The 24,704-nt window shown below is 39.1% G+C and overlaps 1 protein-coding gene across 1 annotated transcript in view; it reads right to left on the reverse strand.

The window, feature by feature from the left end:
* The window catches only part of LOC113096960 (calmodulin-binding transcription activator 1-like), a gene marked incomplete at its 3' end in the record, with an annotated part of 313,244 nt that overhangs the window by 51,637 nt on the left and 236,903 nt on the right, over positions 1–24,704 (reverse strand). The window contains exon 5 of the mRNA XM_026262176.1: positions 2,067–2,138. Within this exon, the coding sequence (XP_026117961.1) occupies positions 2,067–2,138 (72 nt within the window). The remainder of the gene's footprint in view (positions 1–2,066; positions 2,139–24,704) is intronic.

Below are 24,704 nucleotides of genomic sequence, written 5' to 3' on the forward strand. Positions count from 1 at the left end.
AAGTGGGACAGGGAGATGAATACAGAAAAACAAGGTCCAACTCATCCGGATCCTCAACGGAGAAGCCATACCTTGCCATCAATCATGAGGAGAAGGCTCGGGAGGGAAGAAGGAAGACAGAAACGGGGAGAGAGATAAACAGAGAGAGAGACATGGGGGTGGAGGCGGTTGCAGGTTTGCTGTCAGTTTCCTGATTAATCTGGACAATATTCCCTCTTATGCATCATATCATTCTCCAACATACAGTAGCACAGCTCTCCTTTTGCACGATAAAGAGGTCTCAGCAAAGCTTATTGACCACTTTCTAAAGATCTGCCACCCTGGAAGACAAATGAAGTGTGGCCTCACGTTCAGCTGTATTAATATAATAATGATATCCGGGTCTGTGTCCCTGGCTCCCACACCTCAGCTCTGTAATGTAGGATTAGATGAAGAAGGAGAGCCGAGCAATTACATTCGATTAGCACTAAACAAGAGAATGAGACGTGGAGCGATTAAATCAATCAAGTGCAGGACCAGGACAGTCACATAGGGAGTGTGTGTGTGTGTGTGAGAGATAATATGCCCTTAACACCTCAAATCTCTAAACAGCCATTCCCTCTCCCAGACAGTCTATTCTGCATGAGTGAAAACTTTTTAGAAGGACCAACGAGGTGCAAAGCATTATGGGTAAGTGGCAATAATAAGACCCCTCAGCAGATCTCTGCCATTATGCAGAGCGAGAAGAGCAGAGTTGCGCAATACCACAAAGACATGCCTGGAAGAATGAGTCACTATCTGAGGGAAAGACTTTTTAGAGGGAAGGAGTGCCAAGATTCCTCATAGACTTCTTTTCTCATTACCTCCTCTCGTCCCCTGTCTTATTACTGAGACTTTTCTCAATATAGAAGATCTGGACTGGATAAAAAGGCAGCCACACTTACAGTCTCTTTGCTCTCTACATTTTCCCCTTCTTTTGCTCCTTCTCTGTGATCACATTCCCTGAAAATGTAGTTTTGTCATTGTTTGAGGCTTGACTGTCCTTGGATTGGGTTATGTGCATTCTTAGTGGCCTTGTAACCTTTATGAATCTGCACTCTGGTACAAGCATTGCATAAACAGAATTCTGACAAAACCACAAAAAGTCTGGTGCACATTAGCACTTTAGTCTGGCTCAGGACAGAATAGATGCCCACTCACATGTAAATTGATCGCCATGAGTGTGTTTCATATTTACACTTATATTTTATGGTCAGAAGATCAAAACTGATGAGATTTTTATGCAGTATGTATCAGACAGTAAGCAAATGGACACTGGGCGGCCCGTCTGAAGCTGATTCTAATGGGACACAGTGAGGGTGCTGCCAGGCCCCGGAGACAGATATCATACGTATAGGACAAAGTCATGCTGGAACATCCTGCTCTGTCCTGGACACAGAAATTGAGCATCTTAAGCAGCAGTGAAGCAGAACACAAGTCAACTCAACATGGGACAGACTGAGAATAATATTTCTGTGAGGATGGAAATGTTGCTTCGCAAGCTTTCACTTTCCTTTTTTCAAAGCCTGTAGTAAATATGTTGCTGCTGAATCACTAATGTTCTTCCAATTAAGAACACTTTTGTATCACAGTGAACCCTACAAAATAAACATCAATTTTAACATTAATTAGTGATTGCTAAAGTCAAGCCTTTTTTTCTAATTCAGATTGCTAAATCAAATTGCTTTCTGATCAGTGTAAAATGCTTTTAGATTGAAAAAGGTTATGCAATTGTTGTGTTTCATGATTGATGGTTGTTGACACTTCTGAGTCCATCCCCCTAAGCATATGTCCAAAAACCATGGACATCTATTGTCTGTGATCTTTTAAAGCTTCATCTGCATGCATTTCCTCCCTGGACCTCTGCCTGTGATGGGCTGTATATTCGAGGTTAGCTTTGATCAGTCTCAGGCTCAGGCTCCAGCAGGCTGAGAGGTTATGTTTAATCTCCCTGCCTGTCTCCATTAGAGCTGAATTACACCTGAAGGTGTGTTACTTAGGTCCAAACAAAAAGGGGAAAAAGAGGGACAAGTCTCTGACTGTCTTACCTGTAAAAGCCAGTAGCACCTGCGGTGGAAGGTGGGGATGATGGAGGAGTGGACATAACAGCCGTACAGACACTAGGGAAAGAAACACACACACAGACACATAGTTAGTAGAGAACACAATGGCGAAGTCTGAAAACAAAGTTATGGTAGTGGTTAAGAGGATCCATCTCTCTGACAGTGTTAAACTTGAATAGAAATTGACATACTTTAACAGACACTTCAACAGATCTACTCAACAACAACAAACTAATTTATAATTTATACAAACGAGTCAAAAATATTTGCTGGCATTAGCGGCCCGTACAGGATGATGAGCAACACTCGCCCATGTGGCCAGGGAACAGCCAGGACACTCAAGAGGTCTGCCAGGGTTGGAATGAGTCGTTATTTTGAGAAGACATCTGAGATGCTGTGCTGCTGGGTGCCGGCTTTCACGCCAAAACATATTGTTTGCATGCACTCAAGTCAAAGAGCTTGGCTCTTTCTGGAATAAATCAAATATCCATTTCTATGGTTACGAATCCTCTACAATTCACACAGGGAATATTTATTTACCTGCCGAGAATTGGAAAACAAAGCATTTTCACATGCACACACACACACACACACACATTTGCATGGATGTATGCACACGTGTACACACATGCCTGCAGATACACACACGCCATGCACTATGAAATAATGGATTTTTGAAGTTCTAAGGGAGGTTATGGGCACCGTTATAGTGCAATGACAAGCTAATATGGAATACGATAAGAAATGAGTTCATTGTTTGCTGTGCGAGACTAAACCTAAAGGTAAAATTAGAAAGTGTACAATTGAAACTACTGTATAGTTCAATTCAAGGTACAGGTAGCTCTTCTACAGCACTCTTCACAATATCAGTTCAAAAGAGCCTTGACAATTCCTAACATGGTATAGATGAGAGGATGATCAAACCTTGAGAGAAAACAAATCTCTGCAGGAGAAACTCACTCTCCTCTGGTTTTCAAGATTGTTTCTACAAAACCATATTTTATACATATTTTATATTTAATACTATAGGTTTTTACATCAGTCTAGTACATTCTATGGGTCCATACTAACAAATAATATGGATGTCTATTAACCAGTGTATACTGTTCACAGTGTGACAGTTTTCTATATGCACAGAATCCCTGGATGACTTATGACATTTACCAAAAGGAGCAGTATACACAGAGCATACTGCACAGAACAGTGTATCCCTTCAGTTAACCTCCCATGTATTGTGTTATGAATAAACTATAAACAGGTTAATATCAGTCGTAATTTTTACATATTTTTAATGACTTATCATTTGATCAGATTGCAAAGAGTTAAGATAAATTACCGTTCAAAAGTTTGGGGTCAGGAAAATTATGATCAGGACAACTGTTTTCAACACTGATTATAAGCAAAATCAGCATATGATTTCTGAAGGATCATGTGACACTGATGTCTGGAGAAATGGCTGGTGAAAATACACCTTTGCCATCACAGGCATAAATTACATTTTAGAATATAACATAATACACAACAGTTATTTGTGTTTAGTAAAATTGTAATAATATAAACAATATTTCTGTTTTATTGTATTTTTTGATTAAATAAATCATCAGGAGAGACTTCTTTCAAAAACATTAAAACTTCTTACTGACCTCAAACTTTTGAATGGTTGTGTGAATAGCGCATATATTTCAAATACTAACAAAAGGTTAATTTTTGTGATGATAACAGTAAATTGCTGAATTAAACATGCAACGTAGAAATCATGTACTGTAGCCGGTCCAAATACATTATTTACAGTGCATTCATATAGCAGTAAGACAGTATTCCATTCAGAACATTCAGCCAAAGTCAGTCTATCTCTTTCCTTCTATCACCAGCAGGAGCATAAAACAAACAAGCGAGTGTGTCTTTTGTGCTAACACAGGTGTCTGGGCAAACAAACACTTTAGTCAGCAGAGCACTGAGTCTCTCACAGGTATTCCTCTGCTAATCCGAGAGGAACAGACAGACAGAGGAGATCTCTGGAAGGCTTTCTGTAGGCAAGGGAAGCAATGCCTCTTCATTTCAAAAGTACATCAAACACCACTGCTTTTCTACATAGGTCTTCCATCCAGCTTTGGATCCAAACATATAAGAACACATTTGTCCAGATAATGCCTGTATGTGGATGTCTGCTATATGTACCAGGCGCTACGAGCGTCTGTTCCACAGTATTGACAGTGTGCGCAGTTCCTTATTGTTCATCCCACTGTGCGGACAGGAGAGTGAATAAATTAGCCCCAGGCAGCTTCTGTTTACTCAGTTTAAGAAATACAAAGTGTTCAGCAGGCAAAAACAAGACACCTGGGCCATGTCAGACTGGAGCACCTGTCAGAGCTGATACGAGAATTAATGTAAACCGTCCAAAGGCTACACACATGCAGTCTGCATACTGTCAGAGTTTACACACATACACAACAATATAACTTTGTTACAAAATGTAGCGAGCTGCCTGTTGCCTACATAGGATTCAAAGTGATTCAGAGTGGCATGCAAGACAGAAAGGCTCAACTCTTGAACTGATTTATCTATTTAGCATGTTGCTAAGCTAATGGCGTGACACTAGAAGAAAGAAATACAAATATGTTTAAAACTATTTGTCAGGTGCATTATATTTTTGACACATTTCTGCAATATATATGCCTATATATATTTACTCTTCTTCCCACTGAGTGGACTGGAAAGTAGATAAATTAGCCTCAGACAGCCTTTGTTTATTGGTCTTCTGGTCTCTGAACAGAGCATATATTCAGTTTATAAAATACATTCACATACAAACTAACCAGGAACAGGTAGGCTGACCATTCTGCATCCTCCCAAAACATTTAATATAATACACACAACAAAGAAAATAAGAAAACTGTAAACCCTTTAATGCAGACTAGCTTATCAGTAATTCAAGACAAATATCATTCAGCTTTTTGCTGATTCTTTCTCAAGGCTGCATGGCAATGTGACAAACTGACAATGACAGAAGCCATTATTTGCTGTCTGTGAGCTGTGACAAATGACAGCACATCAAATGGCAAGCAATTAAGGCATAATTATGTTCCCACAATCATGCAGGACTTCTCTCCATTTCTCAATCTGACTTAACTCATCATTTGAAGCAACAGCAAGACTACAAATTACAAACTGTTCTCAGTGCACATCTAAAACAGACCATAGATGAGATTTTGTTATGAAATGGGCCATTTGGGATATAAATTGTAGGGGATAGTCTTTCAAGTGGTCTAAAAATGGTAAAATTGGTTGCTTAATTGGGTGATCATCCCCATGTAGTTTAAACAAAAGCTCAAGCAACCTTCACTGGATCATCTGAGATGAATTGACCAGGTTGGAAAATGGGCATAAACGCTGCGATCAGAATTTTTCGTTGTCCGAGAGTAATACGATTATTTTTGTGTAAAACCAGCGTCCATGTGCTCTGCTAGGGGTCAGTAATGGTCAACAGAGGGGATGAACACTTTGGTCAGATTTTTCATGGTCCGACGGTGGAGCTGTGATTAGGACACGCTAATTGTGCAAGTCATCATAGCAGGTGTTATGCCAAGCCATCAATCAAGGCAGCCAGGCAGGTATGAAGGCAAGGTGTCCAACCTACCAAAGATGTGAGACTCTCTCATTAGGCCATAATGATGTGAGAAGGCACACTTAATCAGACCATGGCATCTTAAGTATGGTACCAATTTGTTGTTTTATGATGTGACACTGTGAGTGGTCGTGATACTACATGCTTACAATGAATCTTATCATGGTAGATGCTGTTTAATGTAATGTGAATCAAAATGAGGCTGTGAGGAACAGACAAACAGTCCATTTAATACATTGTACAGTTTAACAGTGCAATATAAACAAGACAATACATGTGAATAGGGTAAAATTTTTAACTAATAGAAATCGCAATACTTTCTTGCAATGATGATCAAAGTACATTAAGACAATTGTTTTGTCTTCTGAAATGTTATGTTTAAATATGAAATTTAAATAATTTTCATACATTTCCAGAACAAAAAAAGGGGGAATTTAAAAAATCAGGTTCAAAACGTGTGTTTCATTCTGTTGACATTAGAGTTGAAGTTTTTTTTTACATTACATTGTGGATCACGTAATAAACTAGAAAATACTGGCAACATTTTTCCTGTAGTGTCTTGTCTTATTAAACAGACTCAGATTTTATACCTCAAAGCCTCATTTTCATTTGCGTCAAATTAAATATTGTGCGTACCCTGATTGAGGCCTCTGAGGGAAACCAGACACTGCAGAGTATTTGTCTAGTCTGGTATAGCAGCTATACCGAATCCCACGCTAACCTTGATAGAGTTTTGTCTTAGCACTTGCTACACAAGGAATAATTTATCAGACAGTGAATCCAGTTGGGAATACTCAATCATACAATTTGAGAGCGCATTGGGGACAACTTGATGAATTACCTCTTAGAGTGATATAGTGAGCCGAGACCTTGTAGATAATCAAGACAAATCTATTACCAATCACTTGAACATGTACATTTGTCATTCCTTACTCTTCTTTCAGCAATACTGAACAGATCAGGATAACTATGTGCGTACATGACATGCAAACCCTCACAAGCATGTTTTGGTTATGAAATCTTGAGCCATCAGATATACTGCAGAGTCACAATTTCATTACAAAGACAAAAACAAAGTTCAAAGTTCTGTATTATCAATCAGGCATATAGACTTGCCAAATATGTATCCTGTCCTTGCAAGTTATTCAGCCTCTTTCAGGGGAGAACAAGTCTAATGAACCCAAATGGGTAGTTAAAGCAGTTATCAAGCTGTCACTACGACTCTGACTGCCATAGCCAATCACTACTTATTTCCATTCCACACTAATAACATTTATGCACCTCTGTGTGCAGAAAGCTTTATATTTTCAGAAAAAATTTTGCTTTCAGGACATTACCTGTTAAGTTCACAGACATTTCCTTTAAACCCAAAAACACAACACGATACAATAAGTAATTGAAATTTTGATTCAGATTTTGTGTTTATAAGGTCATGTCCCATTGACCATTTTGGTGCTTTTAACTTTTAGATGACTTTTTTGGCTTGCTTGGTTAAGGATGCTTGACTGACTGATTGCACAGACACTATTGGAAGAGAGCTTATTGCATTATTTACAAACAATTTTCCTGTTTAAAAACAGGAAAATAGTTATAAAAGTTAAAGCAACACTATGTACATTTTGGCACTCTAGCGGTTAATAAACAGAACTGCACGCATCCCGCAGAAGAACATTCTAACCAGAGCTACTTCTCCAAGTTTATGTCTATGGCGATTTACGCAGGTATGTGTTAATCCGGTGACAAACCGAACAGGCAGCAATAGTCCAAAAATAATCACTTATTGTAACTGTACTGTAGTGATTTGGTCAAAAAGGTGGTTTGGTAGAAGAATTTATGATGTACTCGCTCATCATATACATTTTTGCTCATTTCAAACACAGATAAAGTTTGTAGTGTTGCTTTAAATGTGACGTGACAAATTGTTGCAGCACCTCAGTTCAAGCAGCCACTTGGAGTGCGAGTCTCTTCCACTTTAATAAGTTACAGCACAAAATAAACATGAATGAGCATCAGAAGGTATGTTGAAAGATACAGTATAACTTACCAAAATGTATCATGTCTTATCATGTCACCAGCCATGTTATCACTCAACCAGTGTTTCAATTGTGGAAAGATGTCAATAAAACAGATTGTGAACAGTATGTCACTTAACGTGGCATTTACCTCAGCTAAGTGCTACTGTTCACAATTTATTAGTTAGCTATAAAACAACACTAAAGAGCAGCTTTTCTATTTATAATGATATATGTGTTTGAATAAATCTGGCATGAAGACAGGTATTTATGAAGATGTGTGCAAATGAGTTTTATGAAAATATGTTCAAATGAGTTGTAAACAGAGATTAACATTTTTATTTGAGTGTAATTGTGATATCTGAAAATAAATAACAGTTGAATATAATAGCTCTGTTGCTAAATTTAAGCTTTAATATTACAGTAATGTGCCAAAGGATGGTTCCCTGTGTAGTTTACAGCATCAGTTAAGAGACAGTTCTTAAAACCATTTTCCCACCAAGAATTTCCCAAAAACAACTTTAACATCTATTTACACCAGTTGTTTTTTCAAGCCATCATTCAAATTTTGTTTTGACAATCCCTGTAGTCATATACATTTTATGTTAGAACATTAAAGGAATACGTTTAAATTCTGTCATCATTTAATCATCCTTTGTATCTTCTCAAAACTGTTTTCTTATTTTAAACACAAAAGAAAATAAGTCATGGAGGTTTGAATCAACATGAGGGTGAGTAAATTATTCTCTAAGAAATGTTTACTACCTCAATTTATTACCAATTCAGGGGCTAAACTGAACTGAATTTAAATGAAAGAATCCTCTATTCAATTCTGAATGGGGCACAGCCCTGCTAGTATCATATACTAGTATGAAATTAGCAGTATCATCTCTAGTAAGCAGAATCATCTCTTTGAGTTTAGCCATCTTCAATCCTACAACACCTCTGCCACCACATTTGAAACCAAAGCTGCATTAAAATAAATGAAGGTAAGGAGACCATGATCGTCACCGAACAAAACTGCTTGCACAAAAACAGAAAGTTATGGTCATTTGGCTTCTAAAAATACTTTTCATGCTGTAAATGAACAAAAATAGTTTATACACAGACCCAGAAAGGGGGAATTAATTACTCAAACTAGACAAGTGAAAACAGCCATGCATCAATATCACAAAAACAACAACACAGAGGAAATATTGTACAACTAAGACTACCCAATATCACTGCACGCAGGGAGAGAGAGAGAGAGAGAGAGAAAGAGATAAGGAGGAGGAATAGCATGTGTATTACCCACACTCATGCCTGTGACAGTACAACAAATGTGTGTGTGTGTGTGTGTGTGTGAGGGTGCATGTGTCTCAGGCAGAAGACAGTGTCTGTTGATGTTAATGCTAGGCCCCTGGGCTCTGGGCCAAAGGCATTAAGTGGAATCGAATTCCACAAAACTAGCTTTAATCAGCAGGTTTTAAAGGTTAGAATTACCCTTTCTCCTCCAGCCTGCCTGCCAAGGTCAAAGCCCTGCCTGAGCAGGCTGAGGTAATGGGATGGTGAGGTGGCAAATGCCTCATGTTCCTCTGCTCCTCTACACACTAAAACCCCGGCATACTCTCACACATGATGAGCATCTGTGGAATACCAAACAAACCATGGCTCTCGGCTCATCAAGGACAATGGCGACTGACTGAAGTTTGTGTATATGCGGTGTGGTTTAGTGGTTAAACAGTGTGAACAGAAAGAGACTGTGAGATTTAAAATCAGCAGAGGAGAAGATTTTTAAATGACAGTGATCTATTCCTTTTAAACCTTTAGTTCTCTAGGTGACTGCAAGGTTTAGCAATCTAAACCCTAACTACCACCACTGTGTCTATGACTAAGAAACTTTACTCCAGGTTAATCCAAGGGAACTGACTACTTACCTACTTGTGAGTAAGACTGACAGAGAAAGACAGTGAGTGTTGATTGCTAATCTATTACATCATTAGCAGACAGAAGGTGTAGGTGGCATCCAGACAAGATGAACATACGCTGTCTAAAAGTGCTTTTACACATCTGAAACCTATCAGCCTTCAGGCTGAGCAGGCTCAGAGCGTATAGAGCCATCATTACTAAGAGTCTCTTCGTGTCACAATGTAAGGGTACCGTAATAGCCCATTACTTCCTACTGTTTGACAAAGTGACTTCGGGCCTGAAGCCTGGACAGAATTCTGTGGACAGAATCATGATTCACAAAGAGAACCATTTTTCCCCGTTGTTCTTCTGCTCTGTGTCTTCCCCTATCAGGTTGAAACTAAAATAAATGGCATATTTCTCTCTGTCAGAGAGGGCTGGTGATGCATGAGTTGCTAACACAAAGAACGCAGGCCTTTGGGACTCCACAGAGTTCGGTTATTTGCGTCAACGAAGGATGGTAGATGAATTTCAAAGAGTGAGACCAAATTGAGGAGAGGCTCTTGACATGCTGGAGTCAAACGGATAGAAAGCTAAAACGAGAGATTAGCTGCCTGTAGGGAGGGATTGTTGGTGTCTAATATAACAATTACAGAAACTTTCCTCAAAGCTTTGAAGAGAGTTTATCTCTTAAATTTGAAGAGAAAAAAGGTTCGGCGTTGCCGTTCCTTGTCAAAAATATCACAAGTATTGAGAGATAATTCCCCTTCAACATACTGAAAAACTTTGAAGTATGGGGGAACTGTCTCTCCTCATTTTCCATTCACATCCTCACCCTGTCTGAGATCCCATTCTCTCCTCTACCTCCTCCTGATCCCTGCCCGTGGTGGGCCGAACCCTACCGGCATGCTGAATAATAAATCTGTGTCTCCATCAGCCATAGCATCCCACAATTCATGAGATTCCGAGTTTCATTACGGAAGCTAAAAGAAAGGCAAAAAGACGGTCAGTTCCTTTTGTTGGGGTCAAAGGTCAGGGGTCATCTGAAAACAGCTGATGTTTTTCAGCATGCTTAAATTTCTGGAACTATCAACATTCAAGTTCAGAGAGTGCAAGTGATTCGTAAACACAATTCGGTAATATTAGACTTCTGAATGTGAATCAGAGGCTGGTTCGCATGAATAGCATTACAGAACATGTGGCACTTTGTTTTATTTCCATTTGTGCTAAATATTTATGCACAAAGCTTTGCTCCCTGGGGAAACAGTTCTCATGCTTTTTGAACAGCTTCAAATGCTCACAACAAACTCTGAGCAGACAAACACAATGACTCGACTGTGTCAAAATATGGAAAGTGGCTTAAACCGTTTAACACAACGCTACAAGAATCTTTAGAATACTAAAGGAAATATTTTAGCAGTTGTTTTTTTTCCCCATGCAATAAATGTGAATGGAAATGAAAAGTACGAAAAAACACAATAAAAGGACCATAAACATGGATCATGTCTTGTGTGTTATATTTCAAATCTTCCAAAGCCATTTGATATGATAAAATATAAGCTGTTATTTGTGCCAACTACAAAATGCCAGATTTAACGGGGAAATTTGAATTTGGAATATGGCACATGAGTCGTATGGACTGTAATGGCACTTGTTATTTTTGATGCCTCTCAACATCTGTACCTCATTCACTTTTGCTGTATGGAAAAGAGAAAATAGTGGAATCTGTTAAAAGAAAGTACCAGTAATATGTGTTCATGGCAACATTTTTTATGTTAAAAGAAGATGTTCAATGATAACCAAAACTGTTTGGTTACCAACATTCTTCAAAATATATTTATTTTGTGTCACCCAGAAAATAGTAAGTCATTCAGTTTTGGAATGACATGAGGGTGAATACATGATGACAGAATTTTCATTTTTCTGTGGACTTTTCCAGCCATTTCCACAGCATTTGCTGAGAATCTGTAGCTCCACATAATTGTATTAGCAGTGATTAGCACACAGTTATAGATCTTCCAGCTTGATGTACAGTTTATGCTCTTTTCATTTCTGCCAGCTCCCACACAAACAGAAAGCCCGCTCACAGAGACTGTTAATCATAAAGAGTCTCTTCAAAAAAGAGAGAAAAGAGAGAGAGACAGTCAGCGAGACATCAGAGGAGAGCCAAGAGACTACTTGATTACCAGTGAAACCAGAAAATCAGACCCTGGGATGGAGGAGAAAAGGAGGGGAGAAAGAGAACACGAGGTACAGTGAGAGGGAGAGAGAGAGAGCATGAATGCTAACCAGCACCCAAACACAGAGCAAAGGCTTTATCCTTCACAGGCAGAGGAACACCAATCGCAAATGCATTTTCTCAAGCCCCGGTCCAGAGAGAGATAAAAAAAAAGCAATTTGTATTCCATTCCTCCTCAGCGTTGCTTGCCCTGTTCCTCTGCCTGCATATTTGTAAACACGGCTTCGTTAGAGCAGCTTAATCTTCCTTGTGCAAACACAGGCTGGAGGTGGTGGAGGTGTGATGGGATGGGGAGGTTGGGGCGAAGGGGTCAAGTGAGGTCAGTCCGGGCCAAACCGCATTTCCTGCTCTGGAACTGGAGGTATGCTCCTCTAAACACATACATGCTTTCTGACATTAAATTTGTTATGTTTGTTATATAAAGATTAGACAACAAATAAACAGCCTTGGGACCATATTTTTTATGTACTTTTGATTATATAAAATTATACCAATATATGCATCCATAAATACAATTGTGTATGTAAAATGTTATAATGCCAACACATATGTATATTTTAAACATGTAAACAAAAAGTCATATCACACTTGCTCTGAGCTCCAATGGGCCAGAGAGGAGCCACTCTATTTTGGAGCATGGTGGAAAGTCAGGATCCAGATGGCTTGGAACAGTTTGGGACAGCTTGATATTATCACAGAGTGACAGACAGAGCGATCAGTCCAACATTAACTAGCAGCACAGATACAGGCCTGACGAACCCGAGTAACATGTCCACATTTACTCCCAAATCACAAGCCAAATTAACACTGAAGCAGCTCAAGAACAAAAAGGTGAATGAGCCTGATTTCAATCCAAATAAGAAACTGGGCAATTAATCAAAAAATGTGGTGCACAAGCTGCAAAAGACAGGCCTACAAAATGTAATAATGTGGTGACTAAATCTTAAATGTTAACAGATTTTTTTTTATATAAAATGAAAATAATCCTAATAATGACAATATAATATAAAAAAATGACATTTTAATTTCTATATATAAAAATACATTTAATTTAATCTATCTCTCTCTCTGTCTCTCTCTCTCTCTCTCTTAATTTAACTAAATTACCCCTAGACTACTACTAAAGTGTACCAAAATACATGCTTTGTCAGAACTAGAACATGCTACTCCCAAATGATCACTTACTGTAGAACTGCATGGGGAGGGAAATATAAAACATTCCACAGACTGAACTTCACTTTTTATTCATATAAAAGAAAACATAAGAGACTTGAAGTGTTTGTGGTCTTGTGCTGAAAACACACACACACACACACACACGGACAGTGGAGCCCAGCTACAAGGAGACTGTGTTATGAGAGAGAGAGGGGGAGACAAAGAGACAAAAACTAAAGGAGCTAGAGCAAGATAGAAGGCAAGGAGAATGAGAAGTGACACATCATTTCTGAGGCCCATGTCTGGCTGACTTATTATGAGATGTTTTGTGAGCTGGCTTGGTGGTGCATCTGTCTGGACCAGAGCCTGTTCCTTCTCTCGCAGTCTCACAGAGACTGATGACTGGAACCTGTGTTTATCTGCCCTGGGCAGCAGCCCCCTCTGTCCTCCCAACTATACAGTCTCTGTCTTACTAGAGTCTCTGTCTTACTTGCAATCATGGCTACCCTCTTCTCATGACATATTCCAGCCTGGCCATATGCCCGCAACCTTCTCTAATATAAAGGAAAATATTTCATCTTTAGTTATATTCAGTTTACATAATACAATGGCTACTCATTATGTATAACTGGATCATGTATAACTGTCCATAGCTTCTGTAGTTTGGATGAAACAAAACACTTTTCAGATTTTCACTGGGTTCTCAGGGAATACAGTCAATCAAGAATTTAAACTAAAAGTTGAATGCCCTTTTGCCACATCTACACCTGCCTTCATCTGTACTGAAAACAAATATCCTATAGAACATCCTTGTATAAACAATAAAAAGGACCCATAACATCCATATTTTAGTCTGTACGCGTGGACAAAAATACTGGCATTCGACAGACAGGCAGCAGAGGTACAGAGAAAAGGTGGAGTGGAGTGGGTGAGTTATGTGACATTCAGTATCTCTGGAGCTCAATCCCCTCAACAGTTTACTTTCCCCAATTACAGATATGGGCCGCCCCATTTTATCCTTGCTCATGAGTGATATGATGACTCTGTCCTTCAGTGCGCTTCCCACATTTCAGATGATCTAATGTGACAGAGAGCAGGTGTTAGTTATCAGAGCTTTGCTTTGCTGGAAAACGGCAGGTTTTATTTGTGACTGGTAGCACGCTGAATGTCTGTGGCACTTGTGCTGTCTCAAGGTTAGGAATGCTCGCTTGGAGAATGAATGTGGACGCTAATGCCTTTTCCACAAGCTTTATTCTTGTTTCCTCTCTCCTGAAGTGGTTCAAGACTGCTGCTTGATTTATACGCCACACGCACCATTAATCCTGCAACCATGCATGGCTCTGCTAAATAATTGATCTGGGTGCTTCTGTAACTAAATCTGTCAAAACAATGACGACCCCACCAATTGCTGGCCCCCACTAATGGCTAATGGTCTGCTAAAAGTCAAAGCAAAACAAATACTATAATACAAACAAAAACACTCATACCCAATGACAAGGAAGGCTGGAGCAGCTTGCATTAGAAATTAATGAGTGTGTCTGTTACTCTTCCTGACCACAAGAGGGAGTCCAGCTATGATCTATCCTGGCAAAATGTATGTGCGTACCCTCAAGGTGAGAGTGAAACTCCTGCAAATCAAAAGAATGTGTTGTGATGACATCAAGGAAATCAGAAAGAAATCCTGCTTCCTAAGCAATTCTCTTTTGAGACCAGATTTCAACCACTTTAGATGCAAAGATTGACAAAGGCCCTAGACTGTTGTTTACATTGACTGTGATATTCACATTTAATCTTGACAAATGTATCATAATGACATAGTTTATCAACAGAAGGATTTAGGACTCTAGTTCTAAAAAAAAACTTTTAAAGTTACTGTAATTTTTTTATATCTGTCAGGAGTGCAAAATCAATATGTAAAATCAAACGATAGTTATTGAAATTTTGAGACTTGCTTCTGCTCTGGTTTATTTGTGATCACCGGCTTTGCTAAACAACATCCAATGCAGTTTTATGTACAAAAGTGTGCAAACTTGGATAAATACTATTTGCATGTTTACATCATATTTCTTTAGATTGAATCATTATTTCTATTAATTTCTAGCAATGCACCGATAACCACATTTTTCAAAACAAGTTCAATATTGATAACTTTCAGTTTTGGTACTCGTCGATACCAATACCAATACCAATACCAATACCAATACCAATACCAATACCAATACCAGTACCTGTATTTTCACAGCATTTGTAAAAAAAAAAAAAAAAAAAAAAAAAATTGGGTGCAGAAACAAAATAATAATAATAACATGAATCATGTTAGTTGGCTTCATTTAGCAAACAGAACTTTCCCTCAGTAATTTCCACACTTAATTTACCTGATAAAATGTATTTTATAAGCTTTTGTTACTTTCACTGTTTTAATGACACATTAATTCTAATGGCGCATTAGAGCTGCTCCATTGCAGCAGCTCAATACTGTAATCACAAGATGATTTCCTAAGAGAATGCAGGAAACCACTCATTATACATTATCTGAGTGCACGTGTACTATTTTGGTGATGTGATTTACTTCACCCACACTGTACACGGACCCTCATGTACAAGTAAAGAACGAAGTATACTTTGGCTTTTAAAAGCAAGCTAAACAATGAGCAGCATGCACACATTTTGGTTCAAAATTAGAGAGAAACATTTATAACTAGTAAGTTGTGCATTGTTTTACTTAACTGCTTTTGAGATATCTGACTGAACTACAAACTTTCAAGTGATGTCTATATTCACTCGATAAGCTTGCGCATCTGTGCCACCGCGCGCTCAATCCACTAAGCACGCTCTGCTTATCAGCTCATGCACCTTCGCTACACAGACGTGTTTATTGAATTTTTGCATTATATTAATTACTTACATGTACTTCATAGACATCCTTAATCTTTAATAACTCCATTCTACTCTCTGTTGTTCTGTTGTCGGTGTTTCTTTTTTTGGACACAGCTCTATTCACACGCTGTGTAGCATCGGCTTTTAGAATCGGGCATTTTTATGAGTACGAGTACAAGAGTGCAGTATCTATGCATCTCTATTAATTTTACACCAAATTATTCAATTATTTGGAATGCTGAATAAAATGTCTGAACTAATTCAAAGATACCAATGAAAAAGGTAAAACACAAAACAATCTCTGTAATGCCACAGTCTCTGTGAACAGCAAAAACTATTCAAGGGACAGAACACAACTTTTTTTGCCAATCAAAAATAATGACAAAACTTCATTTGCATTCTTTATATTATGGTTATATTATTGTCTAAATTCACTTGTAGTATATAAATGAAGTATTAATTTTATTTTTAAAATATATTGATAACTTTGTTTTTAACATAGTAAGTAGTATAGACATGATTTTATTGGTTATTAGTCTAATCAATGGTCATATGAGTACTGGCCAGAACACAAGATCAAGTTACAGTATATTGCATCTAAATAAGAGAGAACAAAGCTAGAGATACTGAAACACAGTTTCTTTATCAACACAGCTAGCAAAACATTTTCCATATCCATCCTCTCTAAGCTGGCCTGATGTTGGCAGTCATAGGCCTCCAGAGGCTGTAAATAATGTCCCATGTGCTGTATGGAGCAATACACACACATCACCCACAGCCATCCTGTGCCAATTTACTGTTTTTGTGTCTCAGGGAGCTGGAGCCACTGCCTGGAAATTATCTGTATACATGGCCATTCCAGCCCATTTACATGCAGTGCCTTCTGGACAGAGATGAGCTTCTGCTTCTCTCTCTGCCTGTCTAGTGGGGAGAATGGGGCAAGATGACCCTGGCTGTGACTGCATCCACAGAGATGGGGGCTTCTGCTAATGACCTCTGAGCAGGTCATCGAAATCAGACGGCAGATACGATCTGACGCCGAGAGCTGCATCAAAGAACAAAATGTACCACTCTAACATCTCTGGCATGAAATGACTCATCTCGCCTGATGTAATAATTAAACAACTGTCGGCTTCTGACTAATTACCATTTTGTCCCATTTGCGGTAGATCCAGCCAGGGAAGGTAGAGTCACATTATTGCAGAATAAATCCAGAAGCCTGGAATGGCTGCAACAGGAAGTGTCCTACGAGGAGTTTGGTTTTATACTAGCAACATGACATAGCTGATTAATTAACAAGGTGAAGTGGATATCACTTTGTGGTGTTTTCTAATGAGTCTCCAAACACAGATGAAGAACTAAAAGGAGGAGGAGTGTGAGTATACGGATGGGAGTGTGAGTGGAGGGAAGAATGCGAGACAAAGAGAGAGAGATCGTTTTCCCATCAGTGTAATGCGCTGTTCCATATCAGTCCCAGCGGGATAAAGTGCTCCGCCGTCATTAGCATCCACCCACCACTGAATGTAATTAGCCGTCCTTTTACTCTGACACACACACACACATATATATACACAAACACATGTGCTTGATCAGTAGATAGGCTGTCGCGAGTGCCAGGGACCCTTCGGTTTCATGCTGCTGTTAGTGAGTGACAGTATGATGAGAACAGCTTGAATGGTCCTTTCCTGCTGATTCCTTTCGGGCCCCGCTGCGCCCCCTCTAGCTCATTACTTTGGCAAGTTTGTTTAGATATATGACCGTGACAGTCACAATGACTTCAGGGGCCACTGAGAAGCATGTGTGCATGTCAATCTCAGAGTCCATCCAAAAAGCACCTCTCTCGGCTGATGGGAGCCTCTTTACACTTTTCTAATGCTACGCAGGGGGCCTATTTCACAGTGGAGTCTGTCCTAGCAAATGTCGGCCTAAAATGCAACTCATGGCGAAATGACCATCTCCTGCATGATACTTCTGCAGCTCTGCTCTGTTTGTGCCATTTGTCCTCTGTAAAGTCTAATTGAAGTGCTAGATTTATTTAGGCAGTTGAAGGTCTAGGGGGAGTGCAGTGAGAGCAGACTTTACCAAGACGGCATGTAAATGAAATTGCAAGCCCAGCAGAATAGCAAATAGAACACAACAGATGGAGCCCGCCAAAACAAAACAAAATAAAACAAAACAAAACAAAACAACGTGAAGTGAAGTGAAGTGAAGAAAAAATTTGATTTTTCAAGAAAATATTTGACTACAAATAGGGGATTTCACCAGTGTGTTTTATGTTAAAAGAAAAAACAATGATCAATCAGACCTTGTTTGAGAGTGATGTAATAGAGTTTTGTTATTTATTTATTCTTTTGTGACTAGAGAGGTGGAGCCGAGAGCCGTGGGGAACAGAGCGAGGGCAACACCTGCTGCCAGAGATCCCTCGCCGCTGTGGTGAATCGGTGCCAATCGAGCATGGGCAATGGGCTGGAGTGAGCGGCGAAGGACTGCCGGGCTGTCCACCGAGGGCTTTCCAGTGCCACCGCCAGGCATTGCGAAAGAGTCCACTCAGCTGGTGGAGGGCCGAGCAGCAGTGTGTCTGGGAACTGGAACAATAATTGTTTTTCTTTTTTTCCTCTCTCGCCGCTCTGTCTCTCCTCATCCTTCTGTCTACTGTTCTCTCTCCTTGACTCTGTCCTTACCCCCAGCTACGCTGTGGCTTCTGTGATTGGCTCATTCGGAGGGGGGGAAGTAGAACGCAATCTTGTGGATACCCCTCGGCCTGCAAGGGGCAATGGGTATGTGACGAGAGGGGCAGGGGGTGTGAAATGGGAACAGAGTGAGGTCGGTGGAGTAAATGCTAATGTGTGACACCTGTGCCACTCATCAGTCTCGAGTCCCATGGAGGAGCTCTGGAAGGATAAAAGGAGGAGTGACGAAAGTGCAAGATGAGAGAGGACCAGGCCTGGATTTTATTTTGTGTTTTGGTTCGTAGTCTTCTTCTTCCCAAACTATGAAGTTTGTTACATCTTTATTCTTTAGAATAATATAAGCTGATGAAAAATTCTGATGCTCTTGCAAAAGAAAGAATGAATCGCACAAAAGCTTAGCAGAATTGTAGTGTCAGTAAATTCTACAAATCCCCCGGGCCTTTTGCTTGTTTGTTTATTAAATATTTGGATATATTTTATTTTGCTTTCAGCTACTAATTAGAATGTATTCAGGGTCAGAAATGAATAAGCTATAATGTGCTTTGGTGAGCAAATAAAATTAAACTGGCCAGTAGCCGATAATTTTATAAGGACCTGCAATTTTGTAAGTTCTTCTAACATGTACCTCAGTGGAAATTTACCATCAGACGTTAATCTAAATCTAAAGTTAATTTCTCCAGGAATCCATGTGGTGAATTTGTGTGAATAATTCCCCACATTAAACAACCAAAATGAATATATGCAAGGAACAAAATCATGACAAGTCATCTTTATGTTTCTGTAACAGGTGCAGTTTTACCCAGGGATGGAGACTAGAATGTATATGACACTGAGAGTAACAAAATGACATACTACGTTTGTTGCTAATATCCAAGAAAAAATCCACCAACTACAGAAGTCAACAAAAGGACAATTTCAGGGACAAATATATATTATTATGCAAACAAGTGTGCTAATATTTCAGACAATCAATAAGGCATGCTTGATTGTGACAGTAAGTTACAAATGAGTAAATTTATATTTTAAATGCAATATTCTCAATCACTTTGTCTGGCTTTCCTCTGCCATTGCAATTATTTCAAAAAAAAAAAAAAAAAAAAAAAAATTCCACATTAGAAAAGTTGCAACAATACACCTAGAAGTTTAATTCCTGAATGATTATTTTATTTATGCATGTGTTTTATGTTATGAAACAGAGTGAACGACTATTTATTGTCACTTGTTTAATTTCTGGATGAATCAGTAATTTTGAACAAATCATTTGAGTGAATTATTCAATGATTAATTTATTTTGAAGAAACTGGTTAATTTAATGATTCAAAGACTCATTTTATAGGCACACAATTGTTTAGCTCCTGAGCAAGTCAGCGTGTTGAATGAATGATTTAGTGATGCATTCAAAGACTGAAAAATTCCTACTACTGATACACATTCACAGCCTACATGGAACACACACACACAACATATTTATTGCTGGTAAATCCATTTAACATATTTTACAGTATAAATTCCACAGGTGTCCAGCCTAGAAAATACAAAGCTTTTTGACCTTGTGATAATCTGAAGTATGTTTATGTAAACAGATGCACTGCCTACATAGACCAAACCAAACCACAAAACAACAACCTATGAGAACAGCGCAGAAAAAACAAGCCCGGATGCTTAAAAATCAGTTTAAAAGGCAGGATGAGACATTACAGTAAACACCGGAACAGCACGGGTGTGTTTGTTTGGAAACAAAGTATGAGCCGCACATCTCACCTACCACAGGTGGGCAAGTGGGAATAATTGTGTAATTATGTCAAATGTGTTCATGAGGACGACAGCATGAATCAGCCCTGAGACACACACACAGACAACTGCAGCAGCTCTCAGCACCTGCAAACCCTGATCACTCTCTCCATACATAACGACCAATAAACTCACTGCTCTGACTCCTACTGAAAAACAGCCAACAGGGAAGAGAGAGAGCGAGAGGGAGAAGAAGAGGACTCGCATGATAGCACCCATCGAAACATGCTTCACAAGCCAGCGGCTCCTCATTTAATGTGTGACCCGTCTCATCCTTTTGCCCACGGTGTGTGTGTGTGTATGTGTGTGTAAGATACTTGTGTGGGATGCCCTGTGAGCAGAGGGCTCCAGGAAGCAGCCTGCTTGACTGTGACTGCGGGTGTTAATTAAAAGCCTTGGTGAAGCCAACCAGAACAGTAGGGTGAGTGGTACAGTGGGTGACCACAGATTCTGGGCAAAAAAAAAAAAAAAAAAAGCAAGAGAAATGAGAAGCACAAAAAGGAATAAAAGGAAGAAGAAGAGAGAGATAGGAGAAGTGGGTGAAGGGCTAGGAACAGCATGGGGTTTGAGCTGGGGATAATTACTGCTAATAAAAGCTAATGGAATTTATCCCTCTTGTCAGGTGTAAGATGATGTGATTATGGGCGAGCTGGCTGAGGGGAAATTGGGAACTGATCCGTTAATCCCCCCATCCTCCTGCACCTCGGACGACTGGAGGACCAAGGGGGCTATCGGAGGAGTGGAAACTTAAGAACAAGGGAACCAGAATGAAGAGAATGGAAAATGGCTCGAAAATAAGTGACATCTTGAAAGTGCCTGTGGGGTCAATGAGTATAGCTTATATGGTCCTTGAATCTGTGCATGGAATTAAGAAATCAGATTACTAAAGCCTTTCCGGGGTTAATGGTGAAGCCAGCATCAGAAAACTGTCTGTGTCAGAGGTCATGGGTCTTTCAGTAGGATAATGATGCTTAACACTTCTAAAAGTACCTGGGAGTGGGTGAAAACAAAACACTGGGCTGAAGTGGGAAGCAATGAATCCAGATTTAGACCACCTGAAAACCACTGAGGTAATAATATTTAATAATAATACAATTTCATTCGATTTAATTCAGTTTTGAGAGTTTAATGCTACATTACTGACAAAAATACAATAAAAGCATATTTAATTGTATTAATTTTGATTAACAAAATAAATATAATAAAATTGATTATTTAAATGCTCCATTTTTTTATTAGCTTTAGTAAAATGGCAATATATAAGCCCATTATTTAGTATTGTTTCAACTCACTGGCTGGTGGCATCAGTAAGCATATTTGGGTCTTTTGCGAAGAAAAGAAACATATACTAATATGTTTTGCTCTCATTAGCATTCTAATTAGATTGTGCATTATTTGAAAATAAATAAGTAAAAATAACAATAATAAAGCAAGGCGATATTTTTAAAGTGATTAATTTAAAGTAATAGAGTGTGATTTACACTAACATGCTATATGTATAATAAAGAGACTATGAATTTCTCACTGTTACCATCTGAGTTTCTGGACTTTTATCCAGCTCTTCCATAACTTACTGGCCTGCTGACCTTGACTGAATACCACACAGGGTATCTTCACATTTTTTAACAGCAAATTTAATGACTTTTAAGACCTTTTTAAGTCCTCTAAAGGGAAAATTTATCGATGCATTTTGAATCGAGAAATTATTCTGGATCGATTCCAATTTTTCTGAATGCATTGCGATTCTCTCTCGAATCGATTCTTAGTTTAGTTTTTAACAGCAGATGCCACTGCATGATTTATATGCCTGACACACACCACTTGAACCTACTATAAAATAATAATTAATAAAGTTCGAAAAGGTTGAAGCGAAGTACAAGGGTGTTTGCAGTGGGGCGTTTACATTAATCTTGCGTCATAAAAGCAATATATCAATTACATTCTCAGACTCAGCAGAACGCACGAGCGCTCTTCGTCGTGAGCATTTGAGTGCTCGGTTAAAAACTAGCCTAGAGCGCCATCTGCAAAAACTAAGCTCATAATCAATTTGCAACGCATTCGAAAAAAAAATTAAATCAATCCAAGAATTGGGACGCATCGATATTTTTGTCCCAAATATTCATTAGGAAACAAAACACATTTTAACATATTCAAATCATTTTAAATGTTACTTTTAGAGTCTTACCTTAAAGTGCTCCAGCAAGTCTTCTGCCATTGAGGTGCTCAAAAACTGAGAACCAAGATAGCGAGACCTGACAATCGTGGTCTTGTCCATGTCCACAGCTTTATCGTCTTTGCCCATGCTTGCGATTTCGCAAAATGCCGTGGTGGCGAACCATCAGCGCTACGCGTTCATCAATCACTTACTCGTATGTGACATATGGTATGATGCAGGTTGCACCCACGAAGTGCTGCCCCCAAATGTTACGCTGGGTCAAATTGCGGTTGAAAAAATAAATAAAAATGACGAGTCGGACATGAAATTTAAGACCCCACATGAAATTTAAGACATTCATATGGAAAATTCCAGGATTCAAGACATTTTCAGACCTTAAAAATCGAAAATTGTATTTAAGACATTTCAAGACTTTTTAAGGACCCGCGGGGACCCTGCCACAGCACAGCAGATGTTGAAAGAACTATGTGTGAACATTTGTGTGTATTTTTCACAGTGATCGCTGAAAGGACAGACTCCCTGTGATTCTCACTGTTTTATGTGCGTATCAGCTTCTGTAGATACATGTGTGTGACAATGAGCTACATCTGCAGACGCAGAGATGATCAGTGCTGTAGCTATTGGATTGTAAGGCCTGATCTTAGTCTTCTCTATCTCCAGGCAGCACCTGCTCCAGGACTCAATCAGATCAGGGGGTGCCAGCAAGAGGTGAGCTGAGCTGAGCAAGGGAATGAGAAAAGATGGAACAGGTGTTTGCCTTGCGAGAGAAAGAGAGAGAAGAGGAGAGCTGACGGATGGAGATAAGCCAGTTAATGACACCTGTATCCTCAAAATCCAACACAACCTGAAATATAAAAAGGAAACAGAGTACCATAGCAGCAATTCCCAATGAAATTCAGATGCATCCAACAGTTGAATGAATAACGATCATCCACTCCCACAGGAAACTCTCCACATTCTCTTGGATAACATCAGACTTCTCCTAAGCCAAAAAGGTTCCTTCACTGTGTGTTTAGCACATTGTGCCAAGCCCCTACCTTTGCTGATGCTCAATTAGTTTGTTTTCGTTTTCTGTATGTGTATGTATGAGGGTGGGTGGGATTTATGATGATGGAAGTTTAAGCTAATGCATCTCTACAGCAGAATATGTTAAGTGGAATGCAGTTAAGTAAATCTGTACAAAGAGCAAAACAAAAGTTACTAAATGCTGTAAAAATTAAAAACCATGCTAACACTGTACATTTTTTTCCCAAAAGTAGTAAATAAAACAAAGAGTTTTTCTACTTCAAAACATCTCAATCAATTCAATGCACTTTCTGTTTCTTTGTAATAGTTTAAAAAGCAATATCTGAATAAAAAATTTCGACTACACCAACATTTTTTCAGCATGGTATATGGAATGCAACAGTATAATTTTAGTATATGAAATACTTTTGAATGGTATCGTCTGTGTGATACTGGTGTTCAGACATTCAGACTGCAACAAAAAAAAAGCAAAGTGAATGGAAAAACAAAAACACATTCCACACACACATACCCAGAAACCTTTGTGCTTTGTACCTCCTCCACTGTCCAAGTTCGAAGCTTTGCAACTTTGAACATACTTTAGATTTTTTTTTTTTTATTATTATATTTCAGACTGCATTTCTCTTCAGTGGCAGAGATGGTCCTTGTCTAACATTAGTTATCCAACACTGTGTACTGAAGTAGTACACTCAATTCTGTACCGCTAGCAAGCTAAGCTTTTTGTACTAACCATTCTCAACCATGCTTATGCTTTTTATCTTATCCGCTGCTTCTACTCCATATTGATCTTTACACCGGCCCATTTAGCCTCACAGTCAAAGCAGAACCTTCAGAGGAGCTGTTCCCAGGACCTAAAAAGGGCAGGGGGAGGGGGGGGGGGGTGCAAGGTGAGAAGAAGTGGAGCAACTCCAATTCAGGTTGGTCTCTGGGGCAGACGGGTGCTGTTCTGTGCATGGGAGAGCAGCTGAATGGCTTTATTGAGCTTTAATCAGGAAGGGCGATGCTCAGTGGAGATCAATGCTTCATACACAAGGTGCATCGACTGAGTCCTGCAGGGCCTGTTGACAGCCTCTCTCCCTCCTAATGTTACTCTTAATGAGCCAATTAGCTGACAATGGTCAAGAAATTAAAAGAGCAAGAGGGAG

This window comes from Carassius auratus, unplaced genomic scaffold, assembly GCF_003368295.1.
Source record: "Carassius auratus strain Wakin unplaced genomic scaffold, ASM336829v1 scaf_tig00216047, whole genome shotgun sequence".
Classification (NCBI taxonomy): domain Eukaryota; kingdom Metazoa; phylum Chordata; class Actinopteri; order Cypriniformes; family Cyprinidae; genus Carassius; species Carassius auratus.